Here is a 27954-nt window from a genome sequence, read left to right as displayed (position 1 = left end):
ATGCAACAACCAAGCTCTGATTATTCTCCAGATCTGGTCAAAGAAACCAGCGTGGAACCTCTAGACAGGGAAGCTGACCTCCCTAAGGAAAATGTTGAAGATGCCTTCAGTTCCTCTGAAATGCAGACAGTGCCAGTGTGCATGGACACCCCGGTGCCTCCAGGGGACTGCATCCTCGGAGGAGGTTACACAGAGCCGCTGCTGAGGCTCCCTGCAGAGGAGTGCGCTGGGATCCACCACGCGCCTTTGCTCTTCGACCGCCGTGCCCGCGCCAGAATTGCCACTTCCCCAACGTTAAGGCGTCTGAGGATGGCCTCTGCCTCACAAGCACTGCCACTTCCAGGCTGCTCTGCCACAGCCCAGCTGGGGAATCGAAAGGAATACGCTGGCTCTCTCCACCACATTTGTAAGAGTCCACCTCGCTGCGTTACGGTCTCTTCATTGTCGCTGCCTTCTTGTGTCCATGCAAAATTACTGGAGTCCAAAGCCAAGTCTGAGAGAACTACAGCAGTTCCAGAGTCTGACCCACCCAGGTCGAAGCTTCCAAGCCAAGAGGACCCTCTCAGCAATGGCAGTCCCAAGGAGCCACCCAGAAACTCCTGGAGAGCCAACTCTGCTACTCTTCCCACGAGACTCCCCCGCCCCAGCCCTACACTTTGGGCAGGTGTCCAGGTAAGAGGAACAGGAGGATGCAACCTCTTTTTCAGCCTTTCATGTTCAGTGTTGGTCCCTCATGGGCCAGTGCACAAGTAAAACCCCAGTTCTTAAACTGAACTGCAAGTTGGGCCATGATCCTTTAATACAGCAGACTGGCTTATACACTTAACAGGAAAGGACACTTTTCTTTCCAGATCAGCAAGAGGCAGAGCTCCAGCCTTGTCCCTTGGTGACCAGGTTAGCTTAGTCCACTCCTGTACAAGGCCACTCTGTCCACTCACCCTGGTGAGCCAGTACAACTGTTGGTGGGATATGGAAGAACAAGACTAAGTAATTAATCCTGTTCAGGACTGGGTTTTAGAAGGCTATTTTCTTTCAACCTACTCTTTAACCCTTCAGCAGGATTATTCCTTAGACAGGGAAGTTTTCTATTCTGTTTTACTGAATGACATTACTAACCCTAATAAAAACAAGAATTTAGTTGGTCAAGTCAAACTTAAGGTCTGCTACTACCAAAGGAAGAGGTACCATTCCCTTTATTTATTTCCACTTATTCTGCCACTCACTGGAACCCCTCTCTTTTTATGTCCAGCTCCATAAACAAAGAAACAATTGTGTAATCTCTTCTGAAAAAAAAAAATTAAAAAAATAAAAAAATAAGAGAGAAACCCTGGTGTCAGCAAGAGTAATAAACAAGGAAGGAGCAAATCCTGCATCTTTCACGGGCAGGAAACTACAATTCAGCTCTCCACAAGGACAAAAGGAGAGGCTTTTTGTAGAAGCCAGGTTTGCTACCAGATCTGCTCTCAAAGACCTTCCACTGTTCAGAGGCAGTGAAATTCACACACTTGCTTGACTCTGTCCTTATGCAAACCACCTGCACACATTTTCTAAGGGTGGATGGTGTCAAGTAGGTGTAGAGCTCTTCACTAACTGGTTAGCTTTACACTACAAACCAAAAGATATTTTTCTGCTCCCCCCAGCCCCTTCAAATATAGAAAACATTCTGGATATCAAATGAGTTCTCCTTGTTCCTCCACAGTGAAATTAGTTAGCCTATGCCCAAGCCTATTACACTGTTATTAGTAAATTTCCCTTTACAAATTAGTTCTTTTTTCACAAAAAAAATCAGATTTCTTGCTTGCTTTCTGACCAAGTAACTAAGAATATCTCACTTGCTTTCAGGAGAGTGGACTGCCCATGCAAAGGTATGCACATATTTATTTTATCTGATTCTAACAGAATATCTGACTCTCCTACATTTTTAATAAACTTCTTTCACTCTAAGACAAATCTGAACACTGAGTCATGTATATATAACTCAACCTTAATTTGTAGATTTGCTATGTGAAATGCCTGTCACCAGCTCACTAAACTTTTTAATGAGATTTTTGCTCAAAAGTAGCCCTCTCCCTAGCATGTTTAGCTACATTTCACACAATACTTCATCCAGATCATCAGGGAGCTTTGCACTAGGGACTCACTGCCAAAAGGTCTGGTTGTTTAGCTTAGCAGTGTCAAATTTCAGCTTCAAGAATGTGAAATATCTCAATCTTGAGTGGCATTCTTCAAAAGTTTGTGGAAGGGAAAAGGGAGCAAAGGAGTCAGCAGAATAGCTCAATATTGTTCTTATACATGAGCAAAGATCTAGGACTGCTACTGGAGAGGGGTTTGTTAATTCTACAAACTAAGATGGGTACATAGAATACATGGATTTTATAAGTTAGTGCAGACAAGATAGAGTGCTGCACACCATAGACCTGTGCAGTGAATTGTGTCAAGGTCTTCAAAACAATTACCAGAAAGCAAAAGTTCCATTAGAATTTTTTTGACCAAGATATGTTTCTTTCTTTAAGATGCTAAAATGTTTACAGAAGGGTAGGAAAGTTTTATTTTCTCCCCACACAACAAGGAAGCAGGAGATAGTACCTCCATTAGCAGCCACCCCTCTCCCACTGATGGAGTAGTGCTCCCTGTACTGCAGGGTCCCCTCAAGGATGTTTGGGACTGGGTGGCTTGGAGCAGACTGGTATAGTTTAGGATGTGTGTCCTTACACAATGCAGTTTCCTAGACAAGAGAGATTCAAGAGATGTGTGAATGCATTTGAAATTACATGTTCACTGTAGAAGAGGCCTCCTAGATGTTCTTAACTGTTGCAATTTCCAACCCACTCTTTTAGCATTTTAAATTTACAGTGGAGATAGAGAGAGAAGGGGAGGGAAAGATCTTTTCATCTGGATGTGAAAACAAGAGATTTGTGGGAAGAGTCTGCTCTGATCCAAGTCATAATTAGAATACATAAAATAAACATATCTCACTGTCAGCATGAAGGTTTGCATGATGTGTAACAAACTTCAGGGGAGAAACTGAAGATACTGAACACAGATGGTTTAACAGGACAGCACTGAATATTTAGTGTACACACCTTCTCTTGGTGCTGCTTGCCCATGGTGGCTTCAAGAGGGAAGTAACTATATGCCAGCTAGGGTATTGGCCTTGGACTTCTATCCAGACACCACTTAAAATCAAGAAACCACAACCCAAGGAAACAAACCAAGATTTTTCCATAGGCACCAGCAGAAAAGATTGTCAAAAGGTGGTTGGGAGGATGTATTATAAATTCTATCTAGATAAATATTAGAATGTGTAAAAAAATATTTTAAAATGCACCAGTCTCTGCTTTAAACATTTTTTGTCAAATTTCATTTGGTCCAAGGTCTGGGTTAAGTCTGCATTCAGCTCCTCCTTCATTAAGATCATTAGCCTAACTCCTTAACAGCTAATCCCTTCTTATCACAACCAGCAAAAACTGCTGGCATATCAGATTTTTCTCTCCATCTTGAAGAACTTTAGGACAGTTTTCAACCCTTCTCCAAGACTTACTTACATAATGTCCTGGGTAAAATTATACCTCTGTCCTTCAGTTTTAATGAACATCTCTTCTCCCTGTTCCCAAGCTGTACTTTCAAAAATTTCAATAGCGCACTCATACTCATTTTAAACAGCCTTCTCCCACACAGTCCTCAGACAAGAATCCCAGCACATCCCTGTCAGCATGGCAACTTGCTGAACTGATGCTGCTTATCAAGAACTATCCAAAATAAATAAACAACAAGGGCAAGAGGGGCAGCACAGACAGAGGTGTATATGGTGGAGAGAAGGCAGAAGATGCTAAATCAACCCTGGCAAAGAAAACATTGATAAAATTATATATCTTTGATAAAAGTAATATATCTGCTATTTAAGTAAGGTGATCTATATAGATATCTGTTCCCTGGGATAGTTAGTTAGGTTAAGATTAGGGCTATATGAAGATACTTTCTGTGCCTTAGAAATAACTATATGCACAGGATATTTATTTTGCCAGACCATGACCCACTTGGATGTTTTTAGTCATTTTCCATAACTTTGCCATGTAAATCTATGACATTATCATGTTTAAAAAACAAGTGGATTTTAAGAACAAATTATTACAGATTATATCTTCTCAGATGCCTGAGTTTGTCCCCAAAGCACAAGCCCTTCTTTCCTTCCATCACTGCAGTCCACTGCCCCCAGTAAGTGAAACAAATAAAAAACAAAGGAAAAGGCAAAGCTACAGAGTCTGAAGGCATGAGAAGATGTTGAAATATTGCAGACTTAAAACCTAGTAAATTTTACTACATAGCACTTCAGTAATTTAACTTCTCCAGAAGAAAAACAACAAGCAACTGATGTATCTAGAATGTCTACAGGCATCAGACCAGGACCCACAGAAACCTGTGCTTCCATCTCTGAAGCATGAGTATATAATTTAGACATGGAAGCCATTAACCAGCCCAGGCTCATCAGAATGCAAAGGTATATTGTACCCAAGTGGTCTTGCCATGCCCCCACATTTCACAGGCTTGTGCACCTATGTGAGGAGATTGTTTAGCCATGTGCATGCCTGATGATCAAGGCCTTTTGATCTGGGTAAATAATGTCATTTAACTCAGTTACAGTGACTCTGTGCTTCCATTATTAGTCTTCATAAGCCACTAGCCTGCAGCTTCAAATATATTGTGAAAATAGTAGTAGGCTAGATGCTTTAAAAATCAATAATATACTGGCAAAATTTCACTGTGAAGCCAACCTGAAATAAACCTCCTGAATTTCCTAGTACAGAATAACACCTTTGAGGATTATCCTGGTACTATATTGCAGTACCTGACTTGTATAATAGCCCAGCTGTCCAAGAGATTGCACCATGGAATCACTAGAGGTTTCAGTGGCATCTTAATACAATCATTACCAACACTGAAAATTTGCATTGGGTAGCACTCAGTGCACATCTCAGGAAGGTACTCCTGAGAGGAACACTCCTCTCCCTTGCACTGGTATGGGCTTGCAGACAGCCAAGAAACAGACCCCCCCACCCAATAAACCACATACTGAGAGTTCCATTTCATGAGAAACCACAGAGTTTCATTGTAAACCCTAAAGCCAAATAAATAAATCCTATGTTCTCCATTCAATAGGACAGAAAAATTTTCAAAGAACTCCTATAGTGCAAATTTTAACCTCCTCAAGATGTAGTTTTTAAGCCCTGATATGTCCATGGTTCAAGTGCTCAAGTCCCTCCTGGCAGCCTACAGACCTCTCTTATTAGGAGCAGCTTCCATCTAGACCATCCAATAGTTTAGCTAAGGCAACTGCAAGCAGTGTCACTGCCAGGTCATAAAAAAGGCAAAGGCAATCTCCATGCCTTACTCCACGTATCAAATCCCAGCTCTTTACCTCAGAGCTCATCTGGAAGTTGATAAGATGTCAAGTAATTTTTCATGAACTTAAAGGAAAAAAATATACCTGCCAGGTTTCATATTCACATATTCATAGCAAGATAACTGCTTAGACAAAAAGAGATCTCAGTAAGAATCATGCTTAACTGATCAAAATCACCATGCACAATGAGTGTTGGCTGAAAAACAGAATTTTTATATATGTACATGTACTTTGTGCCTTCTCCCTCAGCTATGAATTACTGACCCTTTGAGCCCTACTGCAGCAATTGACTTATTAGCAAAATAGAAAAAGGTTTTTTAAATGCACCAACAGTTTCTGTGTGAATGCAAGCAGCCTCTGGCACAAACATGCTGGTGGATACCAAATGCCTGTGTCACTTCTCCTAATGGATCTAGATCCTGGACAATGTTCCCCATTAGGAACAACAATAGTTGGAAAGAGACATTTGTTTTCGATCAGTAGGGCCACTGAGTCATATTACAATCAAAATATTTGAAATAACAGAAAAAAATGCCAAAAGTTAGAAAGAAAACAGACAAACTAGCCAAAAGGTTAAACAATTTTTAAAAACCCAACATTTTAACTGTTTCACTAGCTGTCTTTTCTTGAAATCAGCTGAGTTACAGGAAGGTTAAAAGTAACAAGACACACGTCAGCGAAAAACAGTATTTAATTGATTCTTTAAACTCCACTGCCAAAACATAGATTCTAAAATCCCCACTCACTTTTTGTCTAACCTCAGAAGAAACCAGGAATTTTCAGTATTTAGATGCGTAATTACTTATTATCTGAGGCAAGCCACGACCATAGGAACCTTGATCTCAGCAATAAGGCGGAGTTGGAAAGACAATCAGGTACTTGCTGTCAATCACTGAAATTCTCTGCTCGCTGTTCTTTCAAGACACGATGTCATAGCCCTGTGATTTGGATTTCCAGCTGGCTCCCCCTGTGTGAGCAAGGAGCCCTTCAGCAGCTGCAGTGATCCCAGGCAGGCAGGTGATGGGGTGTGTTGTTGGGTCTCGCAGATCCGCCCAGCGCAGGCGAAGCTCCCTGGTGGTGAGTCTGCCGGGACTCGAGGTGTTCCCTGGAGACCTGCTGGTGTCAGACAGTGCCATGGACTACCTGCCCTGCTCCTTCCTGCTCACTGCAGGTCAGACACTGGGGGCTCTGCTCCCTGAGCCCAGCAGAAGCTGGGCTGGAACATGGATGTGGCCTGGGAGGGAGGGAGGATGTGCACAACGAGAGCGTGAGGTGCTGTAGCCCCTCTGGGGACCCTGCTACCCTACCAAAGTGACTGCATGGCCAATTTTAAAACTACTATTTCCCCCCACTATTGTGGAATACAGTATAGTGTGTGGTGTGATTTGGCCAGAGGCCAAAAAGCTTCTCAAGAAGCAAGTCAGCCAAGGTCACAACCAGAATTTTCATGACAGCAAATAAGCCAGCCATTCCCAGAATGGCCAAGATATTCAAAATCCAGAAACACAAAATTTTGACTATGATTCCCTGTCACACACCTGAAGATGGGTGCCACATAAAGAAAGCCCTTTCAGATTTCTTGTTGAACACAGTCATTCCTCCCAAGTCATCAGTGCATTCCTAAATCTAGATCCCCAGCTTTCCCTGTGCCTCACCAAGGACCCCAAATTACAGTCTGCCTCACTGTGTGATGACACATCTGAGGTTTAGGGCTCATAGGATTGTTTATTCACTGGAGATTTAAATACCTGCATAATTCCAAGTTATCATAATGAAAAGACATAGATTAATTCTTGCTTTAAAACATCGTAAAAAATTGGCTTGAGGTGTGATGGTTTTCCCAGGTAAAAAATTGGCAACTACATAGTGATCAGCTGCAACAAATAGGAGTGTTTAGCATCATCCAAGATCCCACCACAGACTGCCATAATTCTTGCTGGGAGGAATCCAACAAGCTAAATGGGTTTTAAGTCTGGTGCACAAACTGCCTAAACTAAAGTATTAAATATGAGCCAAATAGAGTATATATAGTCTATCAAGCTAAATATGTAAATAATATAAATAGCTGTTTTCTTTTTTATCTGTTTCCTTACTGATAATTTGTTTTACCCATTAGAGTCCAAAAAATCAAGGTGGCCATTTGCCAAAAGAGGAGTTGTGAGTATTTTTACCATTTTATTTTTCCTTGCACTGACCTTGCCTTTTCCCACAACTAACCCGGGTAAAGAAAGCTTCTTTACTTTCTTGTCCTTGGAGAAAGGCAGCCAGCAGGTGAGCTGAACTCAGAGGTCTCAGCCCTCCCTGGGACTGCTTGCACATTCATCTGCAATGGAGACTGGGTGGCCCCAGTGCAGCCACTGCAGGGGATGCACATGGAAGCACAGCCAGTGACCCTGCTCCCCATCCCTGTGGTGGTGGGAGCAGTGTCCTTGGCACCAGGAGGGCAGGGTGGGATGGGCAGGGGGAGCAGCCCAGTGCATCTCCCCAGGGTAAGGTAGCAAAGGTGGCATGGTCACTTTGACCATGGTGCATCCTGTATTTTCTGTGTGCCATGGGGATTGCAGAGTGTGATGAACTCCCCCTCACATGGAAGGGATGTTTAGCTTTTATACTTTTATAGCTTTTCCTATAGGAGTAGTGTTCCAGGACACTTTCTTAGGCCTTTCCTGTCCTCATGGGTGCCCCCACATTCACCAGTGAAAGCACAACTTAGTGAAATTCCTTGTCTAACACAATTCCTTGTCTTTCCCATTTATGAAAACTTTCACTTACTAACATACCTGAATTTCCTTTCTGTGTACTGTTCAGCATTACAAAAATTATTTACAAGTGTCTTGATAACTTTTTATCCCTAAGCATGTAATTAAGAACAGTCCCTTCCCTGTATTTTTTGCATTTTATCAAAGAATAGTTTGTGCATACAGAACAAATGCATGTACTCAGGCTGATATGTACAAGAATTCCCTCTTTATTTGATAGCAGTTTCATAGCATTTGAAGGAGCATGATCTAAAACTGAGAATTTTTAAATTCAGCAAAATATTTTACATCTGCAATAAAAAGCATTTGATATTTAGACAAAAGTGATTTCTAAGACTATTAAATGCCATAAAATTTAATTCATGAAGATTCATTTGCTGGTACACTAGTTCATTATGCATATATATTAACTGTATTATTTTTTCTGCTTCATTTCAATCTATTTTTCAAAAATAGGAGCTGAACTTAAACCCTAAGTTTCAAATATGATAATCAAACACATATTTCAAAATTGGCTTGAGTTCAGTGCCTAAAGTTCAGACAATAGAAATCCGTGAAGTGGAAATATATTGTTCCAGAGAACAGATAAAACTTAATCAAACACCTTATAAGTCTGTGCCCACAGCACCAAATTAGAGTTCATAAATAATGTTTAAATTTTTTACAAGGCCTGAATAAACAAAGCCAAAACAAAAGCAACTGTTTTTATTTCATGGTCCCTCACACAAACTCCTGCTGCTCTTTCAGCTCTCTGAAAGCTCATTTTACAGACACTACTCTGCCAATCACCAAGGGAGCTTCTTACATACGTAGCTCAAAAAATTAAAAATAAATAAATAAATAAATCTCTATAACTATGTCAGGATTTAAACTATTAACCTGTTGTCCCTTATCTCTGACAGTGCTAAGGGAAGCAAAACATTTCATTTGTTCTGCTTTCCAAGGGTAGCCCATTGCCTGTTGCCATGCCAGTGATTTTCCCTGTCAGAGACCAGTATATTACATAAATAAGATCTTACACATCCAAACCTGAGGCATTTACACACCCCACCCACAGCTACAAAGAAAGCTGCCATCACTGCCTTGTCTCCATGTAGAAGAGCCCAGACAAAAATAAATAACTCATTTAAGGGCAAACTCCTTACAGATTAGGGCAAGGTTACAGAGCTGGGTAAACTTCTTAACAGACATTAAAATTCTGCATGAATCAGGGATGTTTTTTTGTTATTCAACAGGGTAAAGACAAACAGAAGCAAGCATCTGATCTGGAAAATTGTCTTTCAACTGTTAAGGTCATAGACTGCTACACAGATGAATTTTTCTGCTTTAAGGTATCAAAATACTCAGTATACTGTATCAAGGATACTTAAGGATGGAAGGAGGAGTTTTGTGTTCTTTATAAGCTAACATTTTTCAGTTCATGAATCAGGATATGAGACCCTTCTGTTAAATTAATGCATAAGTATATGGTATATTTTTGTCATTTGAAATGGAGGGGAAAGTGGGAAACTGAGGATTGCTGAGGGCTCCTGCCAGTGCCTAACTTATATATGGACATCTGACTTTGGAGCAGGTCCATGAGGTGGTAGTGGCCAGCTCAGGACTAAACAAAACAATTTCCAAGTTACTATAAAGACCCAGTCCTTTGGTATCTTGATTTTATCATCCTCCCAAGAGCAGCACAACAGATCAAATTCCTTAGCATTAGCAAGCTGCCCACGAATTTCTGATATAGCATACCTAAGCATAGACTATCATTTGTGTTGCTTTCAAATTCAGTGTTTGCATTGTAAGTATTGTAGAGAAGAACAGCAGGTTTTAAAATATTTTAAAGGAACTGTTAAGCTTTCAGAAGAAAAATCACTAATACTGGTAGATGAGATTTACACAGTAAATAGGACATGGATTCTTTTCATAAGGTCTGAAGCAGCTGATGCTACAACTGATGGTTTTCTTTCTCCTTTGATCAACAGAGTAAATCTTGGCATGAATTTATAAACGAGCAGAAAGGTGTCAACAGTGGGTTAGAAGTGGAAAAAGAAGCAGCAGTGTGGGAACTTTTCACAAGTGAATGCACTTACTTTCTGGATCATTTGCTGGTTCTTAAGAAGGTAACATCATATTTCACTTCACAAAAATAATGAAACATTTTTTCTGCTGTGATGAACACAAAACCACCTAAACCTCTCATTAGAGGTCTGTGGGGGAATGACTTAAGCATCTGTTTTTTCCTCCCATCTTGTCTGCTCATCTTTTTCCACAGCTCCCTTTTCTGGCTTTATGATGGTATCTCTTCTTCTAAACATCACTTTGAGTGATGCAATCTAGTGCTTTGCAATTACCATCTGACTGCAGAGCCTTCCAGTATATTTCCATTATTCCTCTCACAAACACTGCACTGCAGCCATGTTCCAACCAGCTATTTCTGTTCTGGACTATTCCAATTGCTCATGTTGCTAGTGTGTAGCATTCTATTTTGCATTAACTTCATACAGAGCTGTGATTAGATTATCCTGACTGGAGCATGAAAGCCTCAGAATTCAGAAGACCTGTAGTTTTAATGTTACATGACAAGTATACTAAAAAAATTCCTCTCCCAAAAATTTTATATTTTCTCCAATACAGTGAGTTTTAAGAGCTTGAAATGTGGACAGGAATATTACACACTGTTACAAGAAAAGCTGTGCTATTTATATTCACCACACATCAAAAGTTAATGCATCCATTTAGAAGGATGGAAGCTTCCATACACATTTTCTTATCATTTTTCTCTTACTTGGCACAGACAACTTCTGATTTTTTATTAAGTCAATGAAAAGAGATTTTGGAAATATTTTACATATTGCTGTAAATATGTAGAATGAAAGAACTACTGCAAAGTAAAGGAAATAAATAGAGGAATGGGCTGAATTCCTCCTCAGTGGGGCAGATCAGGAAGGGAGAGAAAACAGGATAACAGGATCAGCTATTGGTTCAAGGCAGGAGAAGAGCATCCTTCTTCCTATACACTTTGTTTAGAAATCTGAGAAGTTTAAAGAGTGGTGAATACTGGGAAGAATGATGATATCAGCAGGTATGCAGGCTCCTTGTGGGTCTGATGTAGGAATCCCAGACAAGCCTTACCCAGCCCTGCACGATGATTCAGCCCCTGCCAGCTCCCCAAACCCTCCTGCTAAAGAAAGAACCCATTGCATTCAGTAACCAGTTTTAAAGATACCTGATTACTCCCAAGTATAGAAATATTCCACTGATTTTTATCAATCTCCACAGGGAGATTTAAGACCACCATAAATCCCCTTTAAGCTCTAAGGACAATCTGGACATGGTAACTAAAAAATTACATAAGGCTAAGCAAACACTCTCACTAGCTACTCAGTCTTGGCACTTGGGTGACAGGTTTTTTCGTGATGCTTTATACACATAAGCAAAAAAATCTTCTCACTAACCTATAAATTTTAAGCCTTTTTTAGATTTAGGTCAGATTCAGTACAGCTCAGTCAGCTTAAAAAAAATATAAAATCTTAAGCAGCCAATAAATACACACACAGTTTTCCCTCAACACAGGTTAATAAAACAATTCAAAGAGATGAAAAACCTCCACAGGACCACTACCTATCTTAATCCCAGAATATCTTTTTTTTCCTCAGAGTAACTCTAAACAATTTAGATAGCAGCAGATGCATGGGGTAGGAAGGAAAGCATTTGGAAAGGTCATGGAAATCTGTAACTGTGGCTCTGATGTTACTAAGTCCTTCACACAAGGATCTGCAGGGGGCTCCTTCACCCTTCTTCTGCCCAAGGCAGAGCAGAGACACAGCTGCCTCCATGGTAACCACAGAGAAACCCCAGAGACATCACTCATACCCTCTTCTGCACAAAAACCAATATTTAACCTCCAGGCAGATCAGGAGACTTTTCTCACAATGCCATCCTCTGCCCTCCCTAAGCCAAATAATCCTTTCATATGAATTTCAGTAAAAAAATGTTATTTTCAGGGGGGCAAAAAATATTGAATTGACACAAACAGCAAATAACATTTATTTGTTTTGATTTTAAAGATATTTATGAACACTCTAAAATACCTCCAGAATAATGAATTCCTCTTGGATGTGGATTTGTGGAGACTTTTTGCAAACTTAGAGGAGTTAAACAAGGTGAGTAGAAAAAGAGAAGTGTTACTCAGATCAGAAATCAATCAGCCCAGTAAAAGAAGACAACAAACCAAAAGCTTTTATTTAGTTTCCATGCCCACATTTGGAACTTAGTTCAAATAATCTCCCTTTTCTTCCTGTCTCTGTGGTATATCAGTGAGAGTCTAATACCACCAGTGCAAATCATTCTCTTGTATTTCCAGTCAAAGATACATGGCATTTTAAACATGGGGAAGAGCTCATTTAGCAGTTGTTTCTGAAGTAAGCACAAGTTTCAGACTAATTCTCATAAGCAGTGACCTTTTAAAAGGGATAAAGAGAAGCTACTGTCCAATCCTTACACCAAAACAGCAAGCATGGCAAAATAACCACATCACAAGTCCCCTTTTGCAAACAGATGGGCACAGACACTTCACTACCTATTCTGCCACTCCAAAAGAGCAAGTTAGAACAAAATGCTGTCCCCCTCTCTCCAGCACGTGTGTCAGGATCTCTCCCACAGAGACTGCATGCTCTCTGTTCACCTGCTACTTACTCTGCACTGTCCAGGAGGAGGGATCCCACAAGCCTTGGCTGTGATGTGCTCCAGCTCTTTGCTGCTTTTGGCCAGCTCCTGGGAAACCATTTCCAGCTCCTAAAAGTTAAAAACCCCGAAATCAAAAATAGCCTTCACATTACTTTAGAAGCAAAACAATTTTTCTTTGCTTGGGGGCCCTTTCACAGGACACCTTACCCTTCATTGCAAAGTGAATTCTTGAAAGAACTCTGCAGCTGCCTTAATTGAATAACTACTCACAATCACATCACATTCCCTAAAGCAGCTGCTGAGTCCCATTTATTTCCCTTACTGTAATTCCCTTGCCTTAATACTGAATCTCTCCCTTTTTAGCCAAAATAGGAAAACTGGGAAAGTCTTCAAAGTAGAGACAATTAGCCAGAACTCATGAGCAAGGCACTGCTGCTCAGTCAGAGACCTCACACCTGCTGAGCTGCTGAATGACCAACCAGTAGTTTGGAAATACAAGGAAAAAAATTGTTTAGCTGACAAAGGTTTCACCTTTGTGGACTAGGACTGTACATGCAGGCAACTATTAGATTTCAGCAGATGTGTGGTTATTGATTCCCTTGTTCAAAGAAGGGAGTGGGATATATTGCTGTGTTTCACTTAGCTTTGAGCTTGGTCATGTCTTGAGAGAATTATCTTTAAAAAATACCTTGCTTTACTTTCCAATTTTGTTGTCCTTATTGATGAGGATGATAAATGATTGTTTGTTATGCATAATTTAAATACTGATTAAATGTTGAAGAAAGAAGCTGCTCTCAATGCCTTTGGTGCCTTTTTTCATACATTTTACAGTATCCATATCTTCTTGACAGCAGGCTGAATGCATGAAAAAATGCATGCTATAAAACTGTAAAGGTCAAAATTAAAGAATGGGCATTATCCTATAAGCATCCTTACCCAAATAAATACACCAAACAAAGCAGTCTGCAGCTAATACAGTCTCTAGCAGTATCACAGTGGATTGATGTGCCCTTCTGGCCTAACATTTGGCCAACAACTTAGCTCAGCCATGGATCTGTGTGAAAATAGTGTGTTCAGGATGAAAGTGTGGGTTTATGATCAGGCTTGCAGCCCCATCTGACTGATAAGACAGCCACTTTGGAATCCAATATAAACATGAAAAGTCAACTCATGGGGAATGTGAGGTTTATATAGATACTTCCTTCACCTTCAGTTTGTACAATTTGTACAAAACAAACCATGGAAGAAGGTGTCTTCCTCAAATGACCACAAAGGCTTCCTTAACTGTCAGATACCTTCCTTAACAGCAGATACCATTCACCCATTGTCATTTTTAATGTCAATCCATGTTAAATACAGCTGCTACCCCAGGACAAGTTTAATAGACTAACTAATCTTGTTTCAAAGCTTTTGTCATCAGGCATTATCACAACATAAGTGGGTATTTGTATAGATTTGTCTTAGCTTCTGACTAATTAAAGCATTCTGAGCATAATTCTGAAGAAATTCTGGCAATGTTAGAGATAAGTATAGGAACCCACTACACTTGAAGCCTTTAGAGGGGCCAGGGAGGGGAAAAAAAGTTGCTTTAATCTTAGCTTTGGATCACTGATGTTAATTTATCCTTTTTTTCCCTTACTTAGATAAGTCTCCATTTTCTGAAAACATTTTTTGAAACTGTGAAGAAGCATATCAGCAAGTCAGACTCTCCTATGGATTTCAGCTCTGTACTCAGAATGGTAACACAATTACAAGTATTCTTGCTTTTAATACAAGCAGCAGACCATTTATCATGGCATACAGGTGCTCCAGAGCAATCAGCTCAGTCAAGTCCATGCCATCTGCCATGGGCAGTCTGGCCTCAGCCTCAGGTTGCTCCTATCAGAAGGATTTTATTCATTGGCATGTTTGAAGCAGTCATAGAAAGGTGCCCTGTATGTGAAAAGATTTTTCCCTTCCTGGGGAACAGCAGCCCAGATTCTGAGGACACTTTTCCACTGGCAGAGGAAAGCTTCCCACTCTGTGGAAGATGTTTTCCTGAGACCAGACCCCAGCCCCATCACTGCCTCCTTCCACTCCTTCACACTGATCCTCCTTTACTGCATGGACCAGATCCATTAATGTTTATAATTGCTTAATTAAGAGCTCATTGGGACTGGGATTACACTTTGGTCTGTGTTTGTTAAGCAAGAGAGAGACACAGCCAGAGCTGTCCTGCCACTGCCAAGCCCTGCCTGCCCTGCAACCCTTTTGGTCAGACTGTGTGCTAAACAAGGCTGTCTGAACAGCAGTCTACAGCAGCTCTAATTCCTGCTCAGCCCCCCACAATGCTTGCAAAGTTGGAAATATTAATGAAGACAGAAAATCAGTTGATTGACTGGAACCTTCCCTAGTAGTAGAGGCCATTGGAAAACTTCTGGGAAATACTAAAAACCCTGCCTCAGCATTAATACTTTTAACAGAGAAATTATGGCTAGAGCTTGGTTTCTTGCCCCTGTGACCTCTGACTTCAGGTGTTCTTATTGATAATGTTTGTGTGAACAGACAAAATCCCAGACAAAGCAGTATTTTACCATGCATGGCATTCAACACCTCCAACATAAATGAGGCTCTCCTGTTATCCTGTTATTTCTAAGAGCATACTCAGATATAAAATGCCAAGCTACATGAAGTCATTAAAGCTGTTTCAGAAATAGTGGGTTTCATCTTCAACTTCCATATGAATTTCACATAGTTTATTTCTAATGAGAACAAAGTCTAAGAATGTGTCACACCTCTGCAGGGCTGTTAAAACTATATTCCCATGCATTACTGGAGCATTGTTGTGGTATTTTTACTACTTTACAGTTTTATTGCTGCTTAAACTGCCCTTTAACTTTTTAAATTCCCTCTTTCCCCATTTTCCTAGGTACAAGGAAATCTCAGATAAAATGCACATTACAAACCCAAAACTCCTGTTTCTCCCTTTGTCATGATTTTTTCTTTCTTGATAAATTTCCAAATCTTTCCTGCAGTTTTTCCAGGGTGACCTCTGCCAGACACACCAGATTTATTGCCTTAATTATACCTCTGCTGTCTTCTACTTGGAAAAACTGAGACAGAGAGAAGATTTCGGCATCTATCTGAAGGTAAAGTGATGGTTTTGTTGTTGTTATTGCTGTTCTTGTTGCTGCTGCTGCTGTTGTCTTCAACATGACAGGATTTCAACAGCAAACTAGGAATGTTCATTAGAAGCAAAGCTGTGTAGATGGCATTTCATAGGGATTTTTTTTACTGCAGAGCCTATTACCAATTGGAAGTCACCCTTCTGAGTGTGTGTTCACCTGCATGTGTGAAAGTTCTTACTTGTAATTTAGAATAGATAAGAGGGGGAGAGCTGGGCTGTGTTTTTGCAGGCAGAAAATGCAAAGTATTAGCCTCTTTCATACATTTTGCACATAATTCCTTGACTCAGTGACCTCCATCTTGACAAAGTGAAATGGTTACAGGGAAAAAAGATACAAAAAATCGATTTCAAATGTTTTATTTTGGCATCAAAACAATACCAGTAGGGGAGAATTCACCTCTCTCTAAGGCTGGAAAGAGCTTTCAGATAACTCTTTATCAAGTTGCATCACTACAGAGGTTCTGTCCTTGCTGACACTGCATCTGCCTGAAGCAACTCCATCTAGTGATGGGGATCTCAGGCTCTGCTCTTTTCTGACATCATTATCAGACCAGTGTGTCCTGTAAATACTTCAGATTAATCTTCAGCATTACAGGCTTGGAAAGAAAAGCCTGAAGTTGTGGGCTTTTTTCACAGGCAGCCCAAAACTAGAAAAACACCTTTTTGTGACAGGCAAGTCCTGCAGGTTGAGCCTTGGAGTTTCACCTTGCTTGCTCCCTGATGAGGATTTCATACATTCACACCTAGGAAAAATGTTCCCCAGTGGCAAGTAGCAGTAACCCCAAAATATAGGGTGGTTTTCAAACCTAACTCAAGCTAATTTTCTCAGGTCTTCCTGAGAAAATTCAAACAGCAGCTAGATAAGAGCCCTTGATGTGATAGCATGGCCACAGCACCTGGAATGGTAAGCAGCAATGCAGAAAGTGCATCTGGAGGGACAATGCAATTTCCCCCATAGAGAGGTGTTCTTGGCAAAATGGGATAGTCTTAATTTTGCTCCTAGTAGCTGTTGAGCATTGGGCACCGTTTGTTTTGTATATTCTGGGGTTTTCCCCCTTCTGTTTCTCTTCTGTTAAACCTCCTTTATCTCAAACTACAAACTTTAACTTTTTATTTCCCATTTCTCTTCCCCATCCCACAGGAGGGAGTGTGAAGAGTGAATGAGTGGCTGTGTGGTTTAGATACTTGCTGGGTTAAACTACGACAAGACCCTTTATACTGCCCTTGCTCTCACTGAGTGAGAAACTCATCTTTCATTACTGCTTGTCTTGTTACAATCAGCTGACAATGCAGAAAGCTGTTTGCTACCTCCTAGCCAGAAGGAACCTGAAGCCTAAGGCAGATTTTCTTTGTCTTCAGCAGTGGTGTGAACAAAATGAACAGTGCAAGAGGTTGCATCTGCCAGAGCTGCTGGTTGCTCCTCTGCATCGATTGACACGGTATCCCCTCCTCCTCAACAACATCTGGAAGAGGAGCACAGATGAAACAGAGAAATGTTCTATCCAGTCACTTAAAGAGAAGGTGGAAAAGTCTATAAGTAAGTAACAAAGGCTAAAAGTCAAGTATGCAATTACAAATTGGAAGGTTACATGGCTTTTTTGTGCATGTCCTTTGAAGTGTGAATTGGTCAAGTGTCTTCACAGAAAAGGAACAAGGGTGTGTGTACCTTTCTACAATCCTGACCCTCATGCTGTAGGGAATGACTTGGGCCATCTTGTGCTGCCAAAGCCTCTCTGAGCAATGTCACAGGACTCCCAAATCAGTGAGTCACTTGTATTTTCTCAGAATCATCTGCAGTGACAAGCAAACAATTAAAAGCAGATCTCAAATTGGAACATATCAAGAAAAATCTCAAACAAAGAAGTCTTTCAGTTGGATTTATGTCTAAGGAGGAATTTTTAAGGCTGATACTTAATAGGATAAATTTGCACTCACAAGGGGAGTATTATGTCTGTGACCTTTCACTAATGAGAGGGTCCTACTATGTAAAGTTGTCTCAGCTACAGATTTTCTCTAGCTAGTGTGGAAAATAAGTGGCTGGTCCAGACATTATTTTTTTTCCCTGCATTTTGTTTCAAATATATAATATTTATATATTTAACATATATAAGGACAGCAGTTTAAGGTGTAGCCCAAAAGACCATGGGATGCCTGGAGAGTATTACTGGCATAATAAATAAATCCTTCCAAACATTAGACACCTCTGGATCAAGGAAACTAAAGATAGAAGAGTGACCCCTCTTTACTCACAGGCACCTGACAAAGATCTGCCTTCATTTTTTTTGATCAGTGAACCAGTAACATAAAGAGCAGTTGTAGTCCAAGCATTTCCCTTCTCGTGGGGAGGCGTGTGTGTGAAACCATTATCTGCAACATCACTCCAGCCAAAGACTTGAAATTTAAGTTGCAGGTCCATTAAAGCTTTTCCCATAAAGGCCTTGAATCAGCAAAGACACAGTCCCAATTTTTCACATTTTGAGGGACCCCCTTCTCAGTCACTTCTGGCAACACTCCCTCTGAAATTATTTCTCATTAATTTCAACAGTCTTTTTATCAGGCTACATAAAAAGAAAATTATTTTTATCACACTATACTAGACAGTTTAGAATGATAGGACTTTTTTTGAAGACATTTTTAAGATTTATGTGATTTCCTGTTCCCCAGACAGATTAGTAAACACAACCTTTTCATTTAGCAGTGAGTTTAAGCATCTTTGAATGCATGAATTGAAATTCTGTCCCTGCTGATCTAAGTAGAGTTTAGGCATTTTTTTCAATGAGATCAAGATTTCATCTGGGGCCTCACATGTGAGGTACTTCAGCTTTCACTGGAGAAAATCAGCATTCAGCATCTTCTAGAAACAGGATTGCTTTTGCCAGCCCTGGCAGTAACTGGTGTTTCACACATTTCAGGGGATCTGGAAGGTAAAGTCAAGTGGCTGGACAACTTTCAGAAGTTCAGGCAGCTGCAAGAGGTTATAATTTGGCCTCAGGTCTGGGATCGTGACAAAAGGTTCTTTGTCCCAGAGGTAAGCAGATTTTAAAGACCTTTTTATTTTTTATCCTAGAGGAGGGTTTAGTTTCCTATCTGTCTTCATAGAGTGGTCTAAAGCTGGCTGGTGGTCTGTATTCCAGTTTGTGGGGATAACTGTGCTCTAACAGAAGCAGCTGTAGCCTGGGCACTGCAAGTGCTGTAGCTGAACACACACAGTGCCTTGGATGGCAGCATGGGTTGCTCCCAGTTCAACCAAGAGAGGGCAATGATGCAGTCCAGGAGGACTTTACCATATTGGCTTTTAGGGGACAGAATAAAATGGGATAGATATAGGTATTACCAACATTCAATAAAGTAGAAATTATTTGCCTCTTTCACTTCTCAAGCTGAGCCAATGAACTTTCCATTTTCACTTAAATTGCATTACAAAAAAATTACACAGCATACCTGGGTGTGCACATTTCTGCTGTAGCTACCCCATTACCCACACAGACTTTAACCAGCCCTATGGTAACACCATCAAGTGGGTCTCATTTCAAGGATTATGTCTGTTCACATACAGGGCTGCAAACACTACTAAACTCAATTTGAAAAAATAAAACACAACATTTCAAAAGCATAAACAGATTTAAGCAATAGCACTGCTAAAGAAACACAGGCATGCTCAGTTATCAGCTGTGTGATGCACTTAGCCTGAGGTAAGAACACACATATGCTCATCTTGTTTAGCTGCTGGTAGCCCCCAGTTCATCATCCATTATGCATGATTCCCCATTCTCTCTCTCTCTCTCTCTTTTGGGTCAAGTGTTTGAAGCAAAACTTAAGAGAAAACAGCAGTGAAAACATTTTGTCTTCAGTGAACAGACTTCTCCTTCATGAAGGAAGGCTGATGCTGGCAGGTAACATCCCTGAATCTCCTGGTGTCCAGAGGTAGCTTAACAGAATTACACATTGTTATGGCAGGTCCAGAATGAACCTCTGCAACAGCATTTGGGCAGGTGCAGGAAAGAAAAGTAACTGTAGAATTTATCAGAGAGAGACTGAGATACAGCCAAGCTGCCAATAGGATGAGTAGTCTGTATGATTGTTTATTGTCCTTTTCCCTGGCAAGCAAATGGTTGTTTAATCAGACTGAGGTAGCTGCTACAAGGTACAAATTTAGCAGCCAAAATGACTGAGACATATGATTTAGTGCATTTGAGAATGCAGACTGGAGGATGAAGGGTTGTGAACTATACTGGAAACAAGACTTCTTTGTTAAAAGCATTCTGTAAGGTGCAGTGATTCATAGATGTACCTCATCTTAGAAGAGGCAATACCTTAAAATAATCACAGCATAGAGCTGATTTTTTTGTTTTCCTTCTCAGAAAGCACAAGACTCCTTGACGTCTACCTCTTTCTATTTGATGATTTCCTACTAATTACCAAAATTAAACGTAACAAAAAGGTAATGATGTCTAGAGATATACACGGTTGCAGTTGTCATATTTCTTACCTTTTGGATGGATTTTGAATGTACTTTGGGAGATTGATCTAATGATAAAAATACAAGATGACTAATCAGCATGAAGAACAGCTGATACTTCCTTATGCAACGAGCAATAACACTGATTCAAAAGCCTGCTTCTAGGCTCAGTATGATACAAGAACACAGGCAGAATTTACATTACAAGACCTTAATATCTTACTGATGTCATTCTGATGGGCTGGATTCCTAAAGCTCAGGAAAGTTTCAGGAATGTAAAACTTTTTCTAATGGTCCCTGCTATCTGAGAATTTTTTTTATCCCAGAGATATCAGAACTGTTGGAAAGAAGAAAAAAATTAAAAGGAAAATAAACAGGGAAAGGCTACATTGATGGAAGATTGGCTAAACTGCTTGTTGTCCTCTCTTTGCCTTTGATTTCCCCAAGTTTAAAATTGAGATATAAGGACCCCTTTAAAGAAAATGTTTCTTCATGAATGATTCTATAGAGTTCTCTAGATGATAAGTATCTGTATTTAGACACCAACAGAAGAACTGGATGACCTGAAATTCCTAAAGCTTCAGTGTAGGAGTGCATTTAGCTAATTAAGTTTATGAAACTGATGTAAAGTGAGTCTAAATGAACCTGTGATAAATCTCCTAGGTTATTGTTTTTTTCAAGAAGCAGGTGCTCTGCTTTAGAGAGAAATGAGATAGAGAAAGCATGCAGAGAGAGGTTTTAGATTAGCAGCACCATCCCTTAGCAACAGGGCTGGTGAAGGGAGCAGAAATTCAAGGGACCTGGTACCATTAAGACAAATTTCTTTGAGTGTTGTCCCATGTACATGTGTTGGTGAATCTTCTGTGAAGGCCTGCAACTCATCTGGAGCTCCAGGAATTCTGTCTTGTGCACATACATAAGGGGAGAAAACTGAGAAAACTGACCCCCAAGGAATGGAGAAACAAAACTGCTATTAAAATAAGAAGGGAAAGTGGGAAAATACTTTTGGAATGTCTATGACTGTCTTCTGCTCGTGGACTTGTATTATGTTTCTTTTGTAGCTTTTTAATGTAAAGTGTGACCTTGCAGGAGAGCTCCAGGTACCAGTCAGTCTTTTGAAGATTCCTCAGGCAAATAAGCCGTCTGTGTATCTCTGATAAGAGAAAGCACATAATTTAGAGTTGTTTAGTGCCTATACTCCATGAGCAGATGACAGACAACCTACTAACCAGCTCCATTTTCTCTTCCCAGAAATATGGAGGCTCAGACACCAGCTTAATCCCTATCTGTCCTTCCCTCACTCCTGAGCTGCAGTCCTTCATAAGAGAGGGGGGATTTTGCACAGTCCTAGACCAGCCCATCCCACTTGACAGACTCATACTGAAAAATGTTGAGCCCATCCAAGTTACAGGTATGTGCCTGCATGCTCTTGAACACCTTCATATACACCATGTCAATGCAGTGTGTGTGTGGTAGCATAAGGACAAGCTGCTGTTTGCCCACAAACCACACCCAGATGCCTGGGGTGCAAACACTGGTGCCTCTGCACTGCCTGGCTTCACAGCCCTGCTCCTGCTGTGAGGCATGAGCTGCTCACAGCCTCAGACTCCACAGCCCACAGCCCCTGCTGCCAGCAGTGACTCACACACACACCAGGGACTGTCACATATTACCCACTCACCCCAAAGGAGGTACCAAGATTCCAACGACTTCTTTCTTACAAGCCAAGTACTCCCTTGCCCTAACTATCCCAATATGCTCTATCAAGCATCTTTCCCAAGAACATTTTCAGTTCTGTACTAGTTATGCAGCATTTTTTCAGCTGTACCATACATCGTTCTCCTGGGTGTCCTCCCACATAGAGAGCAGCCATTCTCAGGGAGGCTGGAGAGGAGATTTACCTCCTGCTACTGCTCCTACTCACATCTCCACCAGTTCCTGAGAGGATGAAAATCACCCAGCATACATCAGTTCTTCCTTGTTCTCAGACGTCCAAATGCATCACTGGGGAATACGCCTCCTATCCCTGCTGCTGTGCAGGGAGGGCTGCCTGCCACAGAGAGCCTTACCCTGCCAAAACAAGGTCCCTGAAGTCACCAAATCAGATTTTTGGGTGGGGATCAGGCATGAAACCTCAGGCCTGCCCTTGATCTGAGGCACAGACGCTGCAGGGTCTCACACATCTCACCTTGGTGGTGAATGGTGCCACATCCAGCTGCTGGCCAGTCACTGGCAATGTTCCCTAAGGCTCAGTATTGCTGCTGGTCCTGTTTAGCACCTTTATAAAAGACCTGGGTGAGGCAATTGAGGTATCCCTTAGTTCACAGATGGCATTCATTTGGGGGGAGTGTTGATCCACTGGGAGATAGGAAGGCTCTGCAGAAGGATCTAGACAGGCTGCATCAATGGGCTGAGGCCAGCTGCATGAGATCCAATAGGGTGAAATGCTGTGTACTGCACTTCAGTCACAACACCACCCTGCAGCATTATGAGCTTGGGGAAGAGTGGCTGAAAGCAGCTCAGAGGAAAAGGACCTGGAAGTGCTGGTTGGCAGCCAGCTGAACACAAACCAGCATGTGCCCAGGTGGCCAAGCAGCCCAATGGCATGTATGAGCAATAATGAGGCCAGCAGGACTAGGGAAGAGATCTGTACTTGCCACTGGTGAGGCCAAGTACAGAGTGTCCAGTTCTGGGCCACTCACTACAACAAGGACATTGAGAATCCAGAGTGTGTCCAGAGAAGAGCAATGAATCTAGGGAAGGGATTCAAGAGTAATTCTGAAAGGAGTGGCTGAGGAATCTGGGGGTGTTTAGCCTGGGGAAAAGAGGTGCCCCCTGAAAAGAGGCAGTAGCCAGGTGGGGGATGGCCTCTATTCCCAGGCAACCAGAGATGGGACAAAAGGAAATGGCCTTAACCTGCACCAGGAGAGGTTCAGGTTGGACACCAGAATTCTTTCACAGAAAGGATGGTTAAGGATTGGTACAGGCTACCCAGGGAAGTGGTGTAGTCAGTACCCCTGGAAGTGTTCAATAAATGACTGGAGGTGGCACTTAATGCTGTGGTCTAGCTGACACGGTGCAGCTCAGTCAAAGGTTGGATTTTGGAAGCCTTTTCCAGTCTTAATGATTCATTGATTCAGTCAAACACTGCCAAGATTACAGGAGCCTCCTACATCAAAGAGAATGAAAAGAAATCTAAATCTCTGAGCTCCAGGGTCATCCTAATCCTAAAGACCAAGAGGAAAAGCTTAGGGAGCTACAGTGCTTTGTAAGAAAGCAATAGATATGGAAAATAAACCTAGAGTCTGTAAAACTTAAGATAACTTTGAAATACATTCAACCCATTCAGCATCAATGCTGAGAGGATACAAAGGTAGGCAATAAAAGGCAAATTACTAAAGATGAGATAAGGGGATGAACACAAAATAATAATAGCCTTTTTAAAAAACATTTAATAAAACCAGTAATTCCCCTCTACCAAACCAGCAAAATGGAGCAAATGTATCTCTTGCCTGCAGGGTGGAGGGGAGGGCAGTCCCACATCCTGCATAAGCTCAGGCTGAATGCAAGGCCAACTGTTCCCGGGTGCTGGAGAAGGCAGTGCAGCCACCCTTCAGTTTGCACCTAATAGATTTACCATAAAAACCATAATGGAGATGGAAATAATATTTTTGGATTTTTTTTTTTCCCAAGGCAGAATTTCCCGTAGTGATTCCTAACCAGGGTCTGTGATCCAGCTGCAATCATCAGAATAAAAACACCTTCTTTCTGCATTCCAGCCTAGGCTCTGTCCACTGGTTATGACCCTTCCCTGCACCCTCAGCCTCATTGCTTGACCTCTCTCCCACGTGTTCTTACCAGCTTTATTACAGCTGTAGCCATGGCAGTCTCTCTTACCCACTTGTAGTCTTACAGCAGCACCTTGGAAGTCCTATTCTAATGCAGGACCCCTTGGGGTGAGGTACAATAAAAACTGAGAAAAATTACCCTAGGGAGACTGCAGTTCAGATTCCCACCATTCTGTGCAAAACAACAAGCAAACATTCCAATGTCAACAGAAAAATGTCCCTTTGCAGGAGGAAAAAAAATATTTAATATTGCCTGGAATGTGTGACCTTGGGGAATGTTGCCCATATATCTGCAGTGTCAAAGAGACTTATTACTGGAGGCACTAAAAGATTAGTTAGCATGTTCTCAGAAAGTTCATGTGATCCATCACATTAATCAAAAATGAAATCCTGATTTTTGATCTAGCAAGCACTTTTGCATCCATTTGTTTGCTGAGGGTTGACATCACTTTGAAAATAAACAAAGCTCAATGCAAGTACTAGAAAAAAAAATATATGTTGCAATATCCAAAAAACACCCTTTTGGTAGCAGGCAGGAGGCTGATAATTATGTAGGATAACTCCTGTCCAAAGCCTTCTATGCATTAGTGAAGGTATAGAAGATAAAATGGTGTGTTCATAACACCAGGAATTACCCTAAAAGCAGAACTATCTGCAAACACCATGACTTTGTACAAGAGATGTAACTTTACATGTCAATATAATAGCAGGAATCCAGATCTGTAGGTTGTAAGCAGCAACATACCTTCTGATTAGAAAATCACTAGGTCATTTCAGCTCCTCTTTTCTCCAGATGTGTCACACTGGTATCACTTTGTCCCCTTGCAGAGAAACGCCCTACATGATGCTCACAGTCATCTTCAAGACAAGCCTGGCAGGAAACAGAGGCAGCATGCCTGGCTGCCAGCAGCTAACCAGGGCACCCCAGGAGCACCAGCTCAGGTGCATGCCCAGGGAGATGCAAAGCCAGCACTAGCCTGAGTGCAGCCACTTCCACATGTGCCAGCCATCATATAGACTTAGTGAAATAAAACTAAAATTGGACCTCTCTTTTTAATTTTTGCTATTTTTTTCTCTAACTTCAGTTATGATTTAGGCCACTTTGAAGGGAAATATTTCTTAATGATCCTCAGGTAGACTCAAAAGCACCTTAGCTGCACCATGATAAAACAATTAAAAATGAAACAAATGCAAATGTTTTGAAATAAGAAAGCTTCCTACACAATAAAATTAACTCACCCTATGAGGGTGCAATTGCCCTTTCAGAAATCAGAAAAGATGCTTACAGATATAATTTCTTCAGTCATAATCAATGTGATATAAAGTTGGACTGACAGTTGTATGAGGTGCATTTATATCACTTCTTTACATGTTTCCAGTCTTCAGCCTGAGGAACGCTTTTCTAATTCAGCATGAGAACAGGTATGGGCAGTGCATAGCAGTCTTCTTGCTACAAGCTCAGACAGAGACTGCCAAGGTAGGTAACATCTTTTTCTTCTTCTCTAATTACACAACTATGCTTTCCCTAAAGGAGGGTGGCAGCATAAAAGTGGTCATGCTGTGATAAGAATCTCTTACAGTTGTGACACTTGACCAAAACTAAAAGAAAACAAAATAACACCCCAGTGCTCTGGTTCACATATTTGTTATACAATTTTTGCTGCTGAACATGTTCCAGTTTTCTATCAGGGTTGATAGCAGGTCATAGACTTGTTGAAAAACATTATCAATTCTGATTGCTAAAAAAAAAAAAAAAAAAAAAAAAAAGATCCATTTCTTGTGTCACAGAAGATGGTCATCCCCTCCAGAGAAGTCAACACCAAAACAACCCCCCCTACATGGAGTAGTACTCAGATCAGAAAACTGTTTCATGCTCATCTATTCACAACATGCATTTTGCAATTTCAGTCTGAACAGATGGTGTGATTAATTCCACTGTTATACAAATTTACCCCTCATTTTCACACCATGTCACATTTCTAGTAACAGCACTGTGTATAACATCTGAAAGTGTGTCAAGCACTTTGCAGTATTTTGCTTTCTCATGTAAATTGAATTTCCCTCCCTAAAATCTAATGAACAGAAACTTGACCACCACTAATACTAATTCTTGCAAGTAAATGGTGGCAGACTTTTTCTAAGAGAAGCAGTGAGTGAATTTTTTCAATTTTCAAGTTACTGGCTGGTATTTGGAATAGCTATCCACCCAAGAAGTCATTACTTTCTCCTTTTACTGAAATATGACCTTCCCCTTCCAAAACTGCCTTCATACCAGGGCTACCATCTTCTCAATGTCATAGAATCATAGAATAGTTTGGGTTGAAAGGGCCCTTTAAAGGTTTTAGTCCAAAGGATAAATCCTTTTAGGGTTAATCCAATGTCTAATTGTAGAAATTCAGAGACAACTTCTGTGACCAGACCATCTGGACTAGCAAAGGGAAGGAAGTTACATATTCGAAATTATCTCTCCATCACCCCATGTCCTCATATCTGGAAGACAGCAAATATACACCTGAATGCTGAATGCTGTCAGCATGATAACAGAAACTGAAATTCAGTTGGCAGCACAGAGCAAATCTTGGAGGGGAACAGAACTTGTGAGGCTGATAGGACTGGAGCTGTCCTAATCAGAAAAATTAGAAACCCAAACTGCAGGGACAGCATTAATCTAATGAATAAACATTGCACAGAAAGGGGTGAAATAGCCTGAAACAAACTTCACCATTACAAGCAGAGCATTAAAATCCTACCTGCCAACCAAAAATGGAAATATTCACTGGAAATGCCTGACCCCAGACACAAATTTCCAGCAGCCAGAACAACTGGGAGGGTCTCAGTTGTGGGATAATTCATGTTTCCTTCAGCAATTATGAGCACAAGCTTGAAGAGATGCTAAACAAAACTAAAGGCTCTGGATGTTCATGCACCTAACTTACCGGAAATTTTTTAAGTTGTCTTGGTTTACAAATATTTTTTCTTGTTACAGAAAGCATGGATGTCACAGATAGAAACAGCAATCTCTAATTACACCACACAACATGAAACCAAGAAAAGCACTGCTTTCTGCTTCCCTGTTGAATCCTCTGAAATTTGATAATGTCAGCACTGCCCTGACAGAGCCAGACTATTGTGGTGATAATATAGTTATTTCTTTCAGAATGCCTTAGGTCTCTTGAATTTCTGGCTTGACAGAAGAATGGTGCATAGACCACACCATGTGGGAATAAACTGGAGGAGGGGAATGAACCATGCAACAAATATATTGCTCCTAGACACTCTGTTTCTCCTAGGGAAGGCTCTTGTCACCCAGGGAAGTTTTAATACTGCTTGTCTTTTCCTAGAAAGTATGACAGGGAAAAAAACCCCTGTGTTGGTAAGGACAACTCATCCACCAGAGAAGTTTAGAAGGGTTATTGCATGATTCAAAGTATATTAATAAATTTCATTAAATTAGAATTGTATAGCCATAGCTCCTGATATTTGTGTGTCTCTACCCACTTACCTGTAATATCACAAGATGTTTTTTGCATTAATACTGAGCATGTGTATATATGTATATGCATGTATGCACTTACCTGTCCTCAGGAATGTGAAAGCCTTTGTTGCAGCTCCCTGCAACTCTTAAGAAAATGGAACATTTAGCT

The 27954-nt window shown here is 40.9% G+C and overlaps 1 protein-coding gene across 1 annotated transcript; it reads left to right on the top strand.

The window, feature by feature from the left end:
• Positions 1–27404, top strand: PLEKHG7 (pleckstrin homology and RhoGEF domain containing G7). The gene is made up of 16 exons (XM_056482053.1): positions 1–672; positions 1843–1865; positions 6448–6572; positions 7518–7558; positions 9396–9491; positions 10134–10271; positions 12219–12314; positions 14481–14576; positions 15852–15965; positions 17366–17540; positions 18916–19031; positions 19803–19896; positions 20365–20444; positions 21714–21873; positions 25690–25787; positions 27297–27404. The coding sequence occupies exons 1-16, from the start codon at positions 1–3 to the stop codon at positions 27402–27404; spliced, it is 2232 nt and encodes a 743-aa protein (XP_056338028.1).
• Positions 27405–27954: the final 550 nt, after the last annotated feature.

This window comes from Oenanthe melanoleuca, chromosome 1A (assembly GCF_029582105.1).
Source record: "Oenanthe melanoleuca isolate GR-GAL-2019-014 chromosome 1A, OMel1.0, whole genome shotgun sequence".
In the NCBI taxonomy this organism is placed as follows: domain Eukaryota; kingdom Metazoa; phylum Chordata; class Aves; order Passeriformes; family Muscicapidae; genus Oenanthe; species Oenanthe melanoleuca.
Note: the sequence above shows the minus strand (reverse complement) of the source record. Positions and strands in the feature narration are given on the sequence as shown.